At 33.5% G+C, this 19,384-nt stretch overlaps 3 protein-coding genes across 8 annotated transcripts in view; 1 reads left to right on the plus strand and 2 right to left on the minus strand.

Annotated features, from left to right (window-relative positions):
- Positions 1–1,508: 1,508 nt before the first annotated feature.
- On the minus strand, positions 1,509–3,550 carry LOC105214536 (PIN2/TERF1-interacting telomerase inhibitor 1). Its single transcript, XM_011188022.3, has 2 exons — positions 3,316–3,550; positions 1,509–3,251 (listed from the first exon to the last, which is right to left on the minus strand). Exons 1-2 carry the CDS (start codon positions 3,386–3,388, stop codon positions 1,552–1,554), a joined length of 1,773 nt encoding a protein of 590 aa, XP_011186324.2. The 5' UTR covers positions 3,389–3,550; the 3' UTR covers positions 1,509–1,551.
- A 217-nt stretch (positions 3,551–3,767) lies between these two features.
- On the plus strand, positions 3,768–9,748 carry LOC105214535 (WASH complex subunit 2). The gene is made up of 6 exons (XM_011188021.3): positions 3,768–4,023; positions 4,093–4,293; positions 4,359–4,498; positions 4,553–5,972; positions 6,037–9,220; positions 9,286–9,748. Exons 1-6 carry the CDS (start codon positions 3,922–3,924, stop codon positions 9,435–9,437), a joined length of 5,199 nt encoding a protein of 1,732 aa, XP_011186323.2. The 5' UTR covers positions 3,768–3,921; the 3' UTR covers positions 9,438–9,748.
- Positions 9,749–11,847: 2,099 nt separating this feature from the next.
- The window catches only part of LOC105214545 (uncharacterized), a 33,012-nt gene continuing 25,475 nt past the window's right edge, over positions 11,848–19,384 (minus strand). For all 6 annotated transcript variants that reach the window (XM_054233900.1, XM_054233895.1, XM_054233898.1 and 3 more), the window contains exons 4-7: positions 16,481–16,720; positions 15,893–15,993; positions 12,882–13,246; positions 11,848–12,799 (exon numbers count right to left, since the gene is read on the minus strand). In XM_054233900.1, the coding sequence (XP_054089875.1) occupies positions 12,129–12,799; positions 12,882–13,246; positions 15,893–15,993; positions 16,481–16,720 (1,377 nt within the window). In that variant the 3' untranslated portion in view covers positions 11,848–12,128. The remainder of the gene's footprint in view (positions 12,800–12,881; positions 13,247–15,892; positions 15,994–16,480; positions 16,721–19,384) is intronic.

The raw sequence follows: 19,384 nt of genomic DNA on the forward strand, positions 1-19,384 counted from the left end.
TACCCTGGTCTACAACACACTGCGGGTATAAAAAAAATGTAACGAAAGTAAACGGCCTGTGCAATAAATTGTATAATTATTCTCGCTCCGCATAACGTGCAGGATCGTTGACTAGCTAGTGGACTAGGCGCGTATAGCAAGCGACACTGGGGAACCTGCTGAGGGCGAACGAACTACTTGTCTGCAACCAATCGGCCAATCGAAGGCAAAAGTGGGCTGGACCGCTGCGGTTAAAAGGGTAAGCAAGCCAAACTCGTCAATGAATTATAAATTGGTAACATGTGTACGTATGAGCAATTAGCGGGCAAGTAGCACAAATAATAACAAAAACAACAACAATATGAAGTAAACAGGAAAAATGTATTGTTATTGTACAATGCTGGCGATTGTTTACATAATTAAATTGCCAGCTAATTACATATTTGTCAATAGCTCGTTATAAATGTAATGAACGTGCACGGTTGTTGTTGTTGTCTGGTTTGTTATGCGACAAAAAGGATGAAATAACGATAATTGCACTTGTCAGGCGCGCGGAAAGGAATGTCCTGAATGGATACAGGCATAGATATGTATTGGTATTTGTGAATGTGTGTGTGTTTGGAGCACCACTAAGTGCATATACGAGGTATGTTCAAAAAATAACGGGAATTTTAGTATTTTTTTGTAATATTATATCTAAATGTTGTCGCCTTCAAAATAGTTCCCATTCGATATTATGCACGTATGCCAGCACTTCTTCCAATCGTTGAAAAACTTCTCAAACTCGATTTTTAGCGTATCCTTTGGCTCTTTCAGCGATTTCTCGTATGCTTGTAAAACGAGCACCGTTTAAGATTCTATTTATTTTTGTATACAGGAAAAATCACACGGAGTCATGTCTGGCGAATATAATAATAATTTTTGGCCCCTTTGACAGTCCTGGGTCATATAAATATAGGAAGCCGTTACGATTACGTAGAACAGTAATTAGTTCTGAGTTATGTTGTCCTTGGCTAGATAAAAACCCGGGTCCATACCGTTTTTGTAGAACCGACTGTCGTGAGAACATAGTTCTGAGGTTTTTGGTCTGATTGCCTGGTGTTTTTCAGTAGTCAAGATCGTTTTTGGGATATTTTTTTCGAAAAAGTTATTCTTACATATAGTGATGGGCAAAATTTCGCACTTTTGGGGCAAAAACAATCAGTCTAAATCGCAATATTTTCTAATAATATTTTCAAGATTTCTGCTTTTCTCTGCAGCAATATAAGCAAGTGTCTACTGAACTCTCAAAGCAAAATTACTACAAATGACTACGTTATACCTTTATTCCAGCGTTCCAATTTTAGTGTTGATGCTATTCAACTAATGGAAAGTTCTAAATGGTTTTAAGTATCCAGCGAACAGCTGATAAATTTTTATATAAAAAACCAATTCTAACTCTTCTAAAAGCTTGATAAATCTTTCCATAAGCTAGACAGAATAAAAGAGGTTTCTAAACAAAAAATACAACTGAAATAAATACAAATTAATTTACCTCTAAGTAGTAAATAACTTCTTTTTATTGTGTATCTTTCATATTGGTTGGAAAACACTTTTTCTCTTAAGCGACTTGATGTTAAACAACGGTAAGGGTTTCTTTGCATCTTTCTTATTTCTATATGCATTTATAGTATTTTGTTTGTATCTGCCAAAAATGGCTTTAGGATTGACTTCAATATATTTATCTTCACTGCAATTCCATAATCTCGTGATACGCTCTTCATCTTTGGGTTCATTCACCACCTTCAGTTGAATATCGCCCGTTTGTGTATAACCTGGTATATGTGTTATGGTTGAGCCTTTGAAGCTGTCTAAATCAACATTGCGGAATTTTTCTGCTACAAATGAGGAAATTGTGTAGATATTGTAAGAATTATATTTGGCTATCAATTCATCAAGTGTCAACGCTTTGTTATCTTCACTTACATCTTTTTTGGATTTCTTCGACTTTTTCGTTGTTTGTCCGGCGTCGACACTATCTTCGTTTTCACTTGATTTCTCATTTTTTTTCTCCTTTTTGGACTTTTTATTTTTCTTCACTTTTATACCATCCGTTGGTACTTCTTTTGCATGGCTTTCCGCTTGTTCCGGTATTTGCAATAACTTCTCATATGTTGACGGTTCAACCGCTACAATTATTACATCGTCATCATCTTGTGATTGCTTCCTTTTACTCTTTTTTGATTTCTTTTTCTTCTTAGGCGCCTCTGTTGCCGAATTTTCTTCTTCCTTGATTTCATCCATAACTTCGTTTTCATTTGTGTGTTGCTCTAATTGGTTTTCTTTGGACTTCTTCTTTTTCTTCTTTTTGGGAACATCCTCATCTTCGTTCTCTACATCGTCCGTTAAATCCACAGTTTCAATAGCACTGTCTTGCAGCTTATTTTCGTCCTTTTCGGAAGTTGGACTGTCTTCCATTTCTTTAAGAACATTTGCTTCGGTGGTTTGACTTTCAGCCTCAACTGCTTCCCTTTCATGCTTCCTCTTTTTAGATTTCTTTTTATTTTCTGTGGATTCCTCATCTGGCACTTCTACTATTTCTGCTTCCTTTCGTTCATTATTATTCTGTTTCTGTTTGTTTTTCAATGCTTCCATTTTTTGTTTAAAGTAATCACTCACCGACATACCTGTGCTAATTGTTTGTACGCCACCAAAATTTGGCTTTACTTCGTTTTCTTCAGCATCTGCGGTTTCCGTTTTTTCTTTATCTTCTCTAGTCATTATAGCTGTGAGCTGCGCATAAACACCATCCGCTTGTTCCGTTTCAACGACTTTTTTGCCAAATATATTTGCAAGATCTTTTTCACTATATTGTGCTATATCCTTTCCTTTCGTAAACTTTTTGTAATGTACACGAGCTTTACTATGTTTTGACTTCTGTTCCAGGGAAATACCACTAATTTTATCCTTCAACTTTTCCACTTTCGGTTTTTTCGATTCGGTTGCGAATCCGAATCCCACTCTGGGAGTTTCCTCATCAGAAGCACTGTCTTTATTGTCACTAACTTTCTCATTGTCCTCCTCCTCCTCACCATTTAATGATTTCAGCAATCCATTAAAATCTTGTTCATGTTGTGTCCAATGGTCATCACGATCTTCAAATCCCAAACCTTCGTTTGTGTTACGCATACGCACACGCACAAAATCTTGACTACCGTTCTCTTTGGCACCGAGACCTTTTCCTTTGGACCAGCCCATTTTCTCCAACATTTTTGTGCCAAAACGCGTATCATCTAAATTATATTTAATAGTAGTTAAAATAAAAATGAATGATATATTACTTCATTAAACAAATACCTTCATATAAGGCCTTGCCTCGCGGTGTTAAATTATACCGCTTACGCTGTCGTGGTTCAGCTAACATAGCCATCTTTTACAACAATTATACAATAACGATATGCTATGTATATTTTGTGTATTTTATGTATATTTTACTATATATTAACAAATTATTTTAAAACGATTGAAAAATATTCGCAAACAAAACTAATCACAAAGTGTTGCTGTCAACCACACGTGTATTAGGTACGTTCAGTGTTCATAAATAATATGCTGTCGTCAACTGTCAATATTTTAATATTAGACAAATCAAGTCAACAATTATTAAAAATACACACAATTATTAGATTTTCGAGTCAATACTGCTACCAGCAATTTTTTTAAATAAATTTGGTAGAAAATTATTGCAATGAATTTAAAGTATATTCATAAGAGTTTACTTGGCAAAGCAACACAGATGTGAACAGCCCCTTATATTTCATATCTCAATAGTGAACATTGAACATACTGCAGTTGCTGATAACAGCTGATTCGTGTTACTTGTTTTTGTTAAATAAATTAATTTAATTAGCGAGTAATCTAATGTTAATTTTAGTGAGTTGATAAAGTGAAAATAAAGAAATAATGGAGGAAAACGCAAGAGCTGACAAAATAATTTCACAGGCAACACAATGGAGCTTTGAAGGCGATTGTTCGCTGCTCGCCTGGATGCAAGAACTTTCGCAGGTATACCATTAATTTACGCCTACTAATAAGTGCAACTTGTTATTTAATAATCATCAAATATTATCGCAGCATATCGAACAACGAGCCACCAAAACCAATGATGCACTGCAGCAATTAAACATAAATGTTAATCGCACTGCAATTGCCTTGGATAATGCGGCCAACAGTTTAACTGCACTACAGTATACGCAATTTGTGGAGAGTCGCTGTCATGATGACGACGAAACACAAACCACTACAAACGTAGTGGATACAGAAGCTGCGGCTACGGTATGCAAAAATTAGCTATTACTAAATTAACTATGTATAACTAACCAACTTTTAATACAATACAGTCCACTGCAAAAACAAAAACACCCAAAGAAGTTCTCGAAACTTTTCTACAAAAAAATCTGCAAATGTTGCACAACTGTCATGAGAAGTATGCGCTCGATTTTGAAGACTCCGATGAGGATGAAGCCACCAACACTAATAAGTATGTTATAATATAATCACTAAATTAAAGTATATTGTCATTATACCAACACAGCTACATCTATCAGCCGAAAAATCCCTATAATGATGCTTTACTGCCACATATTTACGGTAGTAAGTTATGGAAAGAACACTGGCATGTAGGGCTCTGCGATGGCGCTAACGAATACTCCGGCGATGAAGCATCCGATGCATTCTCTGAAACCTCCAGTTCCTCAGCTGCGGATAATGAATCATATGAGAGTAATACCGCCAATCTCTCTGAATGGGCTTCGAGCACTTCCATACCAATTGAGCATAAACACCCAGCATTGATGGTAGCGCCGAAAGAGCATACATTACCTGTTACAGCAGCCACAGCGTCGCGAAATAAGCATTTGCCAAGCACACAACCTGTACAGAGCAACGATGACAGCGACACCTACTCTACAACGTCTCGAAGTACTGCAACGAATCCGCCACATAGAGCGCATGAGCATGATTTATTTGCTGCTTTACGTCATGATACGCCAATCACCAGCTCAACCACTTCGTCTTCGCCACAGCAACATGCTGCTGCAACAGCGCAGACACAACGCGTTATACCTTCAACAGCAGCGTCGAGAACGCCGTTCTTTGATGTTACGCCGCCTACTGATATTTTCGCAGATGCAGTCACAGAGCCGCAACCCACCAACCGTGGTGAAAACATAACAGTACAACAAAAATCAACAACCGGTCAAATTAAACGTAAACCCGTGAATCTATTTGATGATGATGATTTTAATTCATTCATGACAGAAGTCGTAGATAAGGCCCAAAACAAAGCTGTGCAAGAAGAAAAAGTACAACCTGTGCCGGCCAGTAGAACATTGCCTTCCAGAAGAGAGACCACGAAAGTAGTGGACTTATTTGCCGAGCCTCCAAGCATTCAAAAGCCAGTAACTGCACCAATCAAAATTGAAAAACCAAAAGAAACAACAACTCGAAAACCAGTAAATCTATTCGACAGTCCCGAAGGTAGCCTCGAAAATGATTCGCTCTTCAAGAACACTATACCGAGCGATAATAAGGCGAAAGACGTGGCGCCAACAGTTGCTGAGCCAAGCATCACTGCTAAGTCGCTGTTTGATGATGACGACGATGATGATGATTTCCTAAATGCGTTCGGTGCGAGAAAACTAAATCTGCCGCAACGCACTGCAGGCAAAACGCTGCTATTTGACGATGATAATGAGGCAGTAACACGCCCACCTATGAATACTCGTACAACAGTTAACTTATTCGATGATACACCACCTGAGGATGATTTTACTCAGACAACGGCAGTATTTAAGGAAAAGAACAACAACAAAAAGTCGAACGATAGTCTCACAGTTAACGGTAGTGTTGGTAAGGAACTAGATCAAAGCAATGAAACAGCAAAAACAGAAGCTGCAGTTGTGACAAATACAACAACAACAAAAACATCATCTGAAACTGCTTCGAACTCACAGGTAAGTTAATATAGTTCAAGTTTGAGTAACTGTTAAACAATTAATTTCATTTTCTTATTCACAGTTGCCTCAACCGCCGCCATTGAAACCCGTTAGTAAGCTCTTTGGCACCGATCTCTTTGCTGATGACGATAATGATGATCTGGATGATTTGTTTAATAAAAATTCAACGAAGCAACAAACAACAAAAACTGTTAATAATGAGTCAAGTAATAAAGTGCAAGAAAATGTGACAACAACAAATGTAATTACGCCGCAGAAGAATTCACTCTTCGGAGATGACTTTGTAGACGATGAAGATGATGATTTGTTCGGTAGCCAGGCAAAGAAGGTTGATAAACACTTAGTCGCGCCAACTAAATCTAATCAAAGTGCAGTTAGCACATTTAAAAGCTCGTCACTTTTCGGAGATGATCTCGATGATGATGCTGATGACTTGTTTGGCATCAAATCAATCAAGAAAGTAAGCAAAAATGAACCGAAGATTGCATCCACTACCGCTGCTGTCGTCAAAGATAATACACATGTTTTGTTGGAACAAAACGAAGACAAGTCTTCTAGCAAGCAAGCGAAAGAAACCGAAGTTTTTGAAACTGTGAAGAATGCAAGCCCAAGAAAATCGTTATTTGAAGACGATGATTTTGAAAATACTAATGATTTATTTGGCCCAGCAAAGAAAGATGCACTTTCCAGTGTGGAGAAGGTAGCAGAAGAGAATTTAGGCAGCAATGGTATTTTAGATCAAATACAGGCTGCCACAAGTGTTTCAGAACCACCTCCACTTGACACTGTTTTTGAAAAAGAGAGTGCAGCGTTGGAGCCGACCCCAATTAATGGACTCTTTAGTGATAATTTTGAAAGTGTGAGCGAACAAGAGAGTGAAAAGTCTCGGAAGACTCCTATTTCTGACATCACAGTGGAACAAATAGTCGTTAGTGATGAAAATAATGTTGAAAATATAGAGAACAATGTAGCGCAGGAAAAGAATTCCGCGCCGGATAGTTTGAGTAGCCCTCACAAGGGTATACCAAACAACGAAGAGATTAAGGAAGTTGAAACATTGGCGGAAACTTCGCACCACGAAGATAATAACTTGGAGAATCAGTTGGATTCATGGTCGAAGAACGCAGAGCGTCCTGAAAAACTCGAAACCCCACAACCCACATTGGAATCCTTGGAAGAAACTATGGAAACCTCTGACGATGTTGTCAAACCTCCTGCTGACACTAACAAAGATGTTGCGCCGGATAAAGAGAACACATCGAACCAACCAAAATATACCTCCATCTTTCTCGAAGAGCCACCCGATGATGATGACTTCTTTGCAACACTCAGCAGTAACACGAAGCCGTTATCTGTCTCGAAACTAACGCTCGATTTGGAAAATGATTTCTATGAACCGGCGCTACCGCAAGTACCGACTTCCGCAAGATCTACAACAACTGCAGCGACAACAAACACACAGGCAGGCACTAGTGATTATGGCGGTCTACGCCTATTTAGTGAAATTCCACCCGACGACTACGATGAGGACGATAATTTCAACACCGCCAAACAACAGTCGAAACAAGCCGCAGATAACGGTGTTGGCGTCAATCAGCGTTTGCATAGTGTCTTCTATGATGATTTCACAGAGACTTTGGAGGCAGTGCAGCAGATAAAGGAGAATAAAATAGCGGCGCATGCGTTATTTGATGATGAGCCGCCATCGGATGAAGAGCTATTCGCTGTTAGAGCAATGGAGACGCCGAAAAATTTAGTGGAAACAAAAACAGAAGAAGATTCTTACAAGATTGAAGGCGTTGAACCAAAAGATGAAAACTTTGTGAAAAACGTTAGCAAAGTTGAACCCACTAAAGATGTAACGGATCGTGTAGTTCCTAAGCTGGCATACACTGCAACCGCTCCTCCGCCGGACAACTTCGGAAAAACCATAAGTAAAGCTGAACCCTCGAAAGATCTAACAGATCGTGCAATTCCAAAGCTAGAAAACACTACAACCGCTCCTCCACCGGAGAAACCACGCGCTGTTGCTGGAAAATTGCAAATGCCAAATATCAAGATTAATGTGCAAGCCTTGCTGCCCGGCGGTGGCGGTAGACCAAATTTCAAGAAGTCTCCAACCACGCCAGTGGTGCCCATACCCACACAAACGCAAAGTGAAGCTTCCGTACCGTCTCCAGCGGCTGAGTTGAGTAAACCAACCTCAAGCGTAAGCTTGAAATCCACGGCGTCCGCTGCATCGACGAACGACAGCTTGCTGCCGAGCGTTTGTAAGACACGCGTGCGTGCGCCAGTCGGCAGGCGACCGTCCACGCGCAGAGCGCGCCAGGAGAACTATCGTCAATCGCTCATCGCGGAGCAAACGGACCACATAGTCGGGGATTTTGATGCAGAGGGCGCATCCAGCAGTAGCGTGATAACTGGAAAGCTGGCAAATCAAACTGAAAGTGATGCAAGGAATGCACAGCCAGCGCCAAGCAGCGTTCCGAAAGCACCAGCAGTCAATGCCAGTGTTAATCTTGCAAAGTCCGCAAATTTATTCCTAGATGAAGACGACGACGCCCACGACTATGATTCACTATTTAAGCCTGCGCAGGTTAGTAGCAATAATTCAAAGCAAGCGTTGAATGTAAAAACAGTAAAAGGGATAAGTGTGCAAAGACCGGCTATGCCAGCGAGTTCCGCAAGCGAGACACCTACAACTTTACTAGCTAAGAAAGTGGATTTCGCCGGAAGCGATGCAGACGATGATGACGATCTTTTTAAGAGCGTGCGGGTCGCGCCTACAAGCGCCGCGTCTAAGCCGACGAACAACAGCAAAGCAGCAACCACAACAGCAACAACACAAAGCATACCACCAACAAAGCCTACAACAAAATCGCTTTTCGGCAACACGCCGAGTGAGGACTCCGATGATGATCTCTTCAAAAGCAGCAAATCGCTTCCACGAATAACTACGAAGGCTGCAAGTCCGCTAACAACAACAACAGAAACTCCAACAGCCACAGGAAGCCGTGTAACAGAAACGCCGAAAACCACAAACGAGCGCAAGTTGGACTCGATTTTCGGTAGCGACGATGAAGATGACGATTTTCTGTCGAATCTTAAGCCCAAAAAGAAAGCAATAACGAGCTTGGTGAACGCAAGCGCGGGTAGCTCGGCAAAGCAGTCAAGCGCGGGTCTATTTAGTGATGTTGAAAGTGATGAAGACGATCTCTTTGGCGTAAAGAGCAAGTCCAAACCAAGTAAGATTCATCTTTATTTAAAAAAAGAAAACGTTTACCAATAACTGTTTTCTCATATTTTACAGTAACTAGTAAGTCGAAAGCAACATTAACAACTATGACGTCCACTAGTACGAAACAGAAGCCTATAACAACAACAACAACAACAAAGCAACAGCCACTCGACAAGCAGAAGTCGTTGTCAGATAATCCCTTGGCCGATCTGTTGAATCCATAACAAGTCGTTGGCCTTCTCGTAGTAAATTACCGCTGTAGTGACAAAGAAATATCAACGAAAGTGCATTAACCGTTAAACACATTTATTTTCCATGCGCCCACATTGTGTGTGCGCGCGCATCCATAAGTATTTAGCGAACAAAAAGTTAAAAACTTCTATTGAATTTTTAATGAATTATTTTATGCTTTAAATTTATTTTATATCTATTATATTATACACACATTTACATATGTATGCATACAGAAAAAAAACTAATTTCTTTTTTTCTTAAATATGCAAATCTACAAAATAAAATAATTACAAAAACATAATATGTGGTTTATTAAATGATTGAAAAAAAATAAAAAAAATATTATTAATTGAGTCAATTAGCAAATATTCACTTAATGATTCCAAAAACAATGTGTTGAGTATTAAATTATTAAAAAAAAAAATAATTGAGTCAATTAGCAAATATTCACTTAATTATAGTTGAGACAATCAACTAATTGAGCAAATTAAGAAATCTGCCTTAATTGTACGAACAAATTTTAGCAATTAAAAGAAAAAAGATATTTCATTAAAAAATACACTAAAAATATATTTATCGGAAATTTATATAGTCAATTTTTTATAATTATTTTGAATTTTGGAAAATAGCAAAATTCTAATTTTTGTTTATTTTAATTAAATAATTGAATGTGACATTTACTTATTTAAATGTAAAATTAATTGGTAAAGTTCATTTTTCAATTTGATTTATAAATAATTATTAAAGTATTTAAAACTTAAAATAATAATTATTTTTAATTTATTATTAAATTAAGAAAATATTTAATAATATAAAATAATTATTATTTTTTGCTATTATCATTTTCTTAGATGCCCCTTAAAGTATTACAACAATAAATTATTTGTATTTACTCATATGTATGTATGTATGTTTGCTAATTGTAGCACTGTATTGATCCAATTTGTATTTTTAGTAATCAATGAGTTAGTTTGCTCTTTGGTTGTCGTTATTACGTGTATTGCTAACGGTAACTTACTCTTAACATCGATTTGTCACACTTTAGTGAACTTTTATAGTATTTTTTTAAATAAAATAATTCAAAAAAGTTTTAAAAATTACAAACAAAAAAGAATCAAAATTAAATAAAATTAATTAAGAATCGAAAATTTAGATATAATATAAAAAAATTACATATTACATGAGAACTTCAAAAATTAATTAAAATAAATAAACATTAAAATATTAACTTTTTTTCAATTATTGAAAGATAAAAAAATTAATTGCGAATTTCTAACTAACTTTTTCAACCAACAAAAAATTTACAAAAAGTTTCAAAAAGTAAGCCTTTATAGTTTTTTTTTTATGAAAAAAGCTTTATAAATTATTTTAAATTAAATTCAAAAATTAATTGAAGTAAATAAAAAGTGAAAATTTTAATTTTTTATTCAATTACGTAATTATAATATTTTCAAGTAACAAAAAGTTTTACAAAAAAAAATATGCATTAAAAAAGTATTGAATTATTTTTAAAAATATAAAAATAAATTTTTTTCTTAAATTTCATATGAGCTTCAAGAAATATTTCAAAATTAAACTAAATATTAAAGATCCGCAGTTTATTTTATTCAACTTTTCTTTTTATTAATACAGTTGAACTTCCATAACTCTGAGTTCTCCATAACTCGAGCTCTTTAATTGGCAATAAAAGTCAATTTGCATAACTTTCCGTAACTCGGAAGTCCCTCTAAATCGAAATTTTTTTTTGTGAATTATTGTGATTTGTTTAGGGAAGTTCAGCTGTATATACTATGTATGTTCTAAACGAAACAAAAAAACCTTTACAACTTGTAATTTTTTTTTATAAATAAATATTTGTTTGCATATTTCGTAACAAATATAAGATTGAAAAAGTTTTTGTAATTTAATATTTTTCAATTTATTTATTTTTTTTGTTATAATTTTATATAATTTTTTTAAATATTTTATTTTTTTAAATAACTATTTTAATTTTTTTTATTTTATTTTAATATTTATTTTTTGTATTTAATACGTTTTAATTATTATTCTTCATTCAAAAATTTATTCCAGTTCATTTGTTTGTTTTTTAGTTTTAAATGTTTTTAATATATTATTATTAATTTTTCAAATAATTTAATTTAATTATCCAATTTTTTAATTTTATTTCACTTTTCAAATTATTAAAAAAATACTATATTTAATTTTTTTTATTAAAACAATATTATTGTCATATATTTCATTTAATTATTTATTCAAGCTCATTTCAAAATTAAAATATGATTATTTTTTGATATTATTTATTACAACCTTTGATTTAAAATATATTTTTATATATTTAATTTCTTTTCATCTTTTTTATTTTTAATATTTATTTTATTTTTTTTGAGTGTATTTAAGTTATAATATTATTATTATTTTTTCCAATTCATTTATTTATACATTTACAAATACATATTTTTTTACATTAATTATTATTTTTAAATTTAATTACTCTTCATAACCTCAAAATTTATTTAGTCAATCAGTGCATGTGGCTTAAGCCCAATAATAACTACATACACGTCCTACATTTATACATTTAACGAAAAATTAATCTAACCTCAAACTAAAAGCTAACTGTAAACATTGACTCATTTTCTAGCACCTAAACACATAACCTAAGAATCATCTCCTGTGTGCGCCTACAGCGCCACATCGCGATACTTCCGATAATCATCGGACTCATTGCCCAGCGATAGCTTACTGTTCGCCGTTATGTAGGGATTCGTGTAGTTCGCATAGTCGAAGCCGCCGTAGTACTGCAGCTGCTGTGAGTTGCGACGCGGCAGCGGTTGCGCTAACACGGTGCCCGAGAAGGGACCCACCGCCGAGCCGCTCGACGGGCGACGATACACCCCAGTGCCGTGCACCGGATTGTTCAAGTAACCGCTCAGCATGGCCAAATAGTATTGCTGTTGTTGTGTGTAGTTCTGCAACAGATTATTGCCGTAGGCGGCCAATTCGTTTTGCACCTTCGTAATGCCGTCCAAATTCTCCAGCGAAATGCAGTTGCGCGTCAACTTTCCCGACGAAGACGACGATTGCACGGACTTCTCGGGCGAACGCTGACGCTGCTGCGGCGGTGTCGGCAACTTCGGTTCGATCGAACAATAGATCGGGTCGTTAACCGAACCAATGACCGACGATGGGGGCTGATGCTGCTTGTGCGAGTCCTGTATGCTGTTCTTCAGGTCGTCAATGGTGATGTTGAAGTACTTGCCATTCTTGTCCTCGGTGTCGAGCACATAGCGCGGATTATACATGCCGGGAAGTGTGCAGCGCAGATCCATTAGCGATTGAGCGCGATTGCCGGCTGAAACGGAAATGAAAAAAAAACACACACACGTTATTAATTAATGTACTGTTATTCTTGTTGTTGTTATGTCTTCACTCACCGTTGCGCATCTGCACGCCACCTCCACCGCCGACGCCGCCGTTATGACCGTGACCGTAAGCGTGGCCGTTGAACTGTTGCATGTACTGTGGCATGAAGATCGCCGCATTGAATTCATTTTGTGAGCCAAACAACGGATTGCTGTTGTTGTACATGTTGAGACCTTGCGCCTGCGAGCCGCCCATATTGATCTTGGTCGGTTCGCTCACCTCGTAGCCGGCATTCTCGAAGCCGGCGCTCTGTCGCCGTTTGCTGGCACGTCGCGAGTCGGCCTTGACGATGGGCACGCTCGGTGGCGGCGTCTGCAGCTGGAGACGTGTGGCCAAGCCCTGCAGCTGTGTCAGCACCTGTGTCTCGCGGCGCCATCTGCGGGTGGTTAATCGATTAATCGTAGATACACAAACAAAAGACTTAAGCGACAAATTTCAAATGAAAAATGGAAAATGAAGTGAAATGCGCTGGAGAAGCAACTCGAAAGTGCGTAAGCCCCGCACACTTATTATTATGGCATGCACACATTATTATTTAAAAAAAGCAACAACAACAACAGCAAGCATAATTTTAATTGAAAATGTAACGCACGAAGAAATTTCAACTCGTTTTGCTGCCCAACTTCACCAGAAATCAGCATTTTAATTTGCACTTTTACTTTCCTACTTGCGAACTCACTGCTCTTTGGCAGAAAAGTATAATAAATATAAATATAAATAAACAGCAAAAATCGACGCAGTGAAAATGCACATAAATTTTGCGTGCTGTGAAATTGAAGGCGCTTTCTTTGCGTTGAAGTGCGCAAATTAAGGAAATTCATTAAAATTTTCATTAAAAAATAAAAAAGGAAAATCTTTAATGAGTTCTTTGACTCACAGCAAAGGTAAGAAAGTGTTAAGTTGAAAACGCTTAAATAAATATATTTCAGATTTTTAATAAGAAAAATGTTGTCTGTTTCATTATTTATATTTATAGACATCATATAGTGGATCACGATGCGCCAAAAAGCTTTATAAAACCGAAACGTGAAGTTGATCTATATAACTAATAATGTACAGATACTAAATGATCGTGTTGGACATATCGTTCTATTATTAGGTTATACCAAAGTTCAATATAAAGCGAGTATCTTGGAAGCGCACCATCTAACGAGAATCGGTGAAACATCGATGGAAAATATGCACCCCAGCTCTGTTTTACTGCCCTCAAACCTCAAAAGAATGACCTTGTAAAGAAATCGCCGAAATGAGAGCATATTTTATAGCATATTCACACAGCCAAATTAATTGATCGATTAAAATTTTGATTGAGAAACCAGTTTTTACACTTCACACTGCCGGCTATTCAATAATCAATCAGCTGTTACATATTTTTGTTTTTGCTTTTCATAAGAAGTTTCATCAGCTGATTTCTATTATTTTATTTATTTCCAACAGCGACATCTACCGTCGTGTAGGTTGAACAACAACTCGTATATATAATCACAAATACGGTCTATATAGTAGTGTTGCATTTCATTTTCATGTCGATTAAAATTCGTTTAAAAATTAATGTAGAAAAATGAGATTTTTATTTTGTATGGTAAATCGATCTAAATCAGCGTTTTAATCGAGCAAAGACCGGTTAATTGATCAATTAGTGAATTACTGTGTGAAAAGTGTATTATATTAAAAATAAATTGTACTGCAAAATTTTATCGAGAAGTTCATGAATTTATTGCCTTCGATTAGCATCATCTTCTGCAATGCTTGGTCAAAGTGATGTTATAAATATCGTTCCGCCGGTGTATTGACTACTGACGGTGTGATGAGAACAAGATTTATTTATTTGATTTGAAAGTCAGACTTTATTCAAATTATGTTCATGTAAATCATTAAAGTCACAGCGTTTCGACTTAATTGAGGTTCTACGGCTTGGCAGGAATTCGTTCAGTGAAAATTTGACCTAGTAAGAATTTATTCACATAAGGAGTCGACTCTCACCTTCTCAAATATGAAGAGAAAATGAAGCAAAGTCTGATGAGTCGTCATGTACGGCTGAATGCAGGGAGTGAAGAGAGCTCTTAGTTTTCTCTTCTTTTTTCTCGTTTACCCTCTCTCTTTTCTCTATATCCGTCTCTGGATTTCCAGTTTTCTCGGAATTAAAGCGGAATATCCTCGACTATATTCAATTCCTTTTTATATAATTGATTTTTCTAGTAGACCTAAACAAAACTTTGATAGAATCAGACTGATTGAATCCAGATGATGTCAGATTGCATAAGTCATGCATATATATACCTATTCACACACATATAAATGAGGTTATCCGTCTATAAGAGGGTTTAAGTATTATATATTATATTCTGATCTTTAAAGATAAGAGGAAGTGTTGAACATATTTTTATAGTCCACTATAGTCCAAATATAAAAAAATACAAGAAAAAATATCGACTCTCGTTTAAAAGTCTTGTTTGTTCTAAAGAAAAAATAGATGTAAAATCTCGACCAACCAAATCAACTTTTTATCGTTTTCTATCCAAACGACCATGATTTAATTAAACTCAGGGGATAAATGTAAAAAAATCGATTTTTTTGATTTTAACACCATCGGCTTATGACAGTAACTTTAAAGTTTCTCACCGCGGTCTACCACCTTTTCCCCATAAACACCTGTCAATCAACTAGCATGAATAAATAAACAAGACAGACATACGAGTATGAATGTCTACACCTACATACGTATACACATATAAGCTGGCGTGTTTAAAGTATGTAAAATATTTGCAACCTTTCGTTTATTTCACCGCCTGCCAAAGCGGTTGCATGCAACAACACCTGAGCGCGAACAACCTGATTCCTAGACCAGTTGCAAAATGTGGGTTAACAGCGAGTCGCGGCAAGGTCGAAAGTAAAATTTGAATGCTCACTGTGTTTATGATGTTAAACGCTTTTTAAAGCGACTACTGTTTGTTGTTGTTGTTGTCTTTTTTGTTGTGCTGTGGTGACTTTGTGCTCATAGTTTTTTAACTTTTGCTCTTACCTTATACCGGTTGGTATCACACAAATCAACGCAAAACAATTTATCACCAGTCTTACGAGGTAGGAAATGAGCTCAGTGAGTCCATGCACCGATTGTAGACCCTGAGAAAAAGTAGGAGAATTACGAATGAAAATTGTAAAAGTGAAAAGGGAAGTGATTAAACAAAAATAATCTTATAAAAATATATAAAAAAGTATATACAGTGGCGTAGGTAGAGTAGGGGTGTATGTATTTGGAGGTTTTGAAACCTCCTTAAGTAAAAATTTTATGATTTCTTAATATTACATTAAATTAAAAATTAAATTTTAAATTTACTTATTTTAAATTTTTGAAAAATATTTTAGATACCCCCTTTTGCTATTATTCTGACTACGCCTCTTATAATGATCAACAAAAAGACAAAGAGTTGAAAGTTATTAAAAGATTGTCATGTTTAAATTATTTATAGCATTTATATTTCATATTTTCTTTCGCACCACTTCAACTTCTTTTCTTTTCTGCTTCAGTATTTTGGCAAGTCAGCAAACCGAGTTAATCAAATGTTTATATATTATAATATATATTTATGTATGTTTGAATGTGACTTACCCAATGTTGCGTTGTCATAATCATGACAAATATCAGTTCCGGTATTGAAAGTAGCCCAATAACGACTGACCATGCGAATAGACCCCACGGCAACCCGGTGACCAGTCCATGTATGAGTATTGTTGTTGCCACAAAAACGATGAAGAATTGTGTGCAAAGTATATACGATGACATCGGCAAATCACCGTGTGCTTCCAATATCCAAGACACTTCGCATGAGAATGCACCCAAATAGACGATCTGTTAGGGAATTGTGAAAAATTTGTGATTTTGAGTGCATTAATAATTGCTATCATGAAGATATATGAAAGAAGTAGGATGAAGCAAAGTTCGAAAGGTACTGAACTTATATTAAGTAACAACAAATAAAGTGAAATAAATTAAAATAAAATTATAACAAATTAAAGTAAACAAAATCTAAAAATAATAAACAAAATAAATAATAATAAAAAAAGGCAAAATAAAATAGATTAGAAAGAAAAAATATTATTTTAATTTAATTAAATTTAAAACATTTTTTTATAGACTTCTTTATAATCGATAAAAGAAAAATCAAAGAAAATGTAAAATGTAAATAAAAAAAATTAAATTCATATTTAAATGAAATAAAATAAAATGAAAGAAAATCATATAAAATTTAATAAAATAATAAATAATTATTATAAAATGAAATAAGATTTAAATAAAATATTCATTTTTAATTTCAATTAATAAAAATTATAACTTGTATGTACTTCAGTGAAATAAAAAAAACATAGCATAACCAATAAATTAAATTAAATATATTATTTGAATAAAATATTATTTTAATTTAATATAATAAAAAAAAGTTTTTTATATATTTCAATAAAATATAAAACAGTCGATAAACAATCAAAGAAAAATAAAAAAAAATGTTATAATATAAAATTAAAAAAAAAAATAAAATAACGTTCGAAGTAAAATAAAGAGACATTAATTAAAGTAAGATATAATAGAATAAAATAAAATAAAAGTGTATTCAAATTAAAGAAAAAATAAATAAATGGCTTTGAATATTGATCTAATTTAATAAAACAAAATTGAAATACTTCGAAGAAATAAAAACTAGGTTGTGTACAATAAAATAAAAATAAAATAAATATAATAATATAAAATAAAATAAAAGAAAAAAATTATATTGAATTAATTATAAAATAAATTAATTATTAAATAAATATAATACAACTAAAGTAATAAAATTGAATTGATATGAAAAAAATGCAAGAAATTAGAAAATGTTAAGAATGTAGAAAAAAAATAAAAAATTAAATTCAAAAAATTTAATAATTTTATCAAATAAAAATAGAAAATAAATAGAAATGTAGTAAACAAAAAAATTATAAGCAAATAATAAAAAATAAATATAAAAATTTAGTGAATATAAACTAAAAATAATATTAAAATAAATTAAACAAAAAAAAAATAAAATACAAAAAGTTAAATTAAATATAAAATAAAAAAAATATAAAAAATCCATGATTAGTAGTCATAAATGAAATAAAATATCAAAAATAAAAAAGAAAGAGAAAGAGAAAAAATAAATTAAAAAATTAATAATTGGTAATAAACAAAATAAACAAAACATTTAAAAATATTTTTTATAAAATATTAAAAATAAAAAAAGATAGAGAAAAAATAAATTAAAAATTTATTAATTGTTAATTAAAAATTAATAAACAAAAATAAAAAATTTTTTTATAAAATATTAAAAATAAATAAGATAGAGAAAAAATACATTAAAAAGTTATTAATTGGTAATAAACAAAAAACAAAAAACAAAAAAACAAATTAAAAAATATCTTTTATAAAATATTAAAAATAAAAAAGATAGAGAAAAAATAAATTAAAAATTTATTAATTGTTAATTAAAAATTAATAAACAAAAATAAAAAAAATTAAAAATATTTTTTATAAATTATTAAAAATAAATAAGATAGAGAAAAAATAAATTAAAAAGTTATTAAAAGGTAATAAACAAAAATAAAAAATAATAACAAAAATATTTTTTATAAAACATTAAAAATAAAAAAAGATATAGAAAAAATAAATTAAAAAGTTATTAATTGGTAATGAACAAAAATTAAAATTAAAATAAAAAGAAGATGTAAAAGAATTAATAAAAATATTAATTTTTCAATAATAATATAAAAATTAAAAAAATTAATAATATTTAAAAGTCATAAAATTTCATTTATTTTCACATCAACTCTTATTATCATAAGCAATATTAAACTAATAACGGTATTATTTAGGTAATACAATAATAACCGCAATGCAACATCAACTAAACAGAGCACAGATTGCAGCCAAATGCCACAAATGCCAACAAATAACAAATCAACGTGAGAAAGCGAAAGTAAATCGCTCAATCAGTCAATTAAACCGCCAATCAAACAGAGAGAAAAACTGAAAAATTTTTCAATGTTACATATTTAATTGTTGTTTAACTGATTTCACATACGCACGCTTGCAATGCGCCGGTGAACTATTACACAATGCAAACAGTGGTTACTGTTGTTGTTGTTGTTGTGTATTTACATTGATTGTTTGCATTTACCATGCTTATTTGCGTAAATAGCGGTAATTACAGAGCAAATGTGGGTTGTATGTATGTGTGTGTGTGTGTGTGTGTGCGCGTGCGTTTTGGTAATATTTGAGTTTGTTTGCAAAACAAAAACAAGAAATAAATGAAATTGTGGAGTTTGCATTTACTCTATTTTCACTGCGTCACATTGATGCTGTTTGTTGTTGTTTTTGTTATGTCTTTCTTTTTTTTTTGTTGACTACTACACTTTTTTCCATTTTGTTAACAGTTGCTTGTTTTTGTTATTGTAATAATTGCTATTAATTCTCATAGCTGACACCTCAAACAACCGTTACAAT

This window comes from Zeugodacus cucurbitae, chromosome 6, assembly GCF_028554725.1.
Source record: "Zeugodacus cucurbitae isolate PBARC_wt_2022May chromosome 6, idZeuCucr1.2, whole genome shotgun sequence".
NCBI lineage: Eukaryota > Metazoa > Arthropoda > Insecta > Diptera > Tephritidae > Zeugodacus > Zeugodacus cucurbitae.

Bases quoted from the DNA above. Each gene is read 5' to 3' on its own strand.
- LOC105214535 (XM_011188021.3), top strand. From the start codon at position 3,922: ATGGAGGAAAACGCAAGAGCTGACAAAATAATTTCACAGGCAACACAA. The intron at 4,294-4,358 runs GTATGCAAAAAT...AATACAATACAG, and splicing joins ATACAGAAGCTGCGGCTACG to TCCACTGCAAAAACAAAAAC. The intron at 5,973-6,036 runs GTAAGTTAATAT...TCTTATTCACAG, and splicing joins AAACTGCTTCGAACTCACAG to TTGCCTCAACCGCCGCCATT.
- LOC105214536 (XM_011188022.3), bottom strand. From the start codon at position 3,388: ATGGCTATGTTAGCTGAACCACGACAGCGTAAGCGGTATAATTTAACA. The intron at 3,252-3,315 runs GTATTTGTTTAA...AATATAATTTAG, and splicing joins AGGCAAGGCCTTATATGAAG to ATGATACGCGTTTTGGCACA.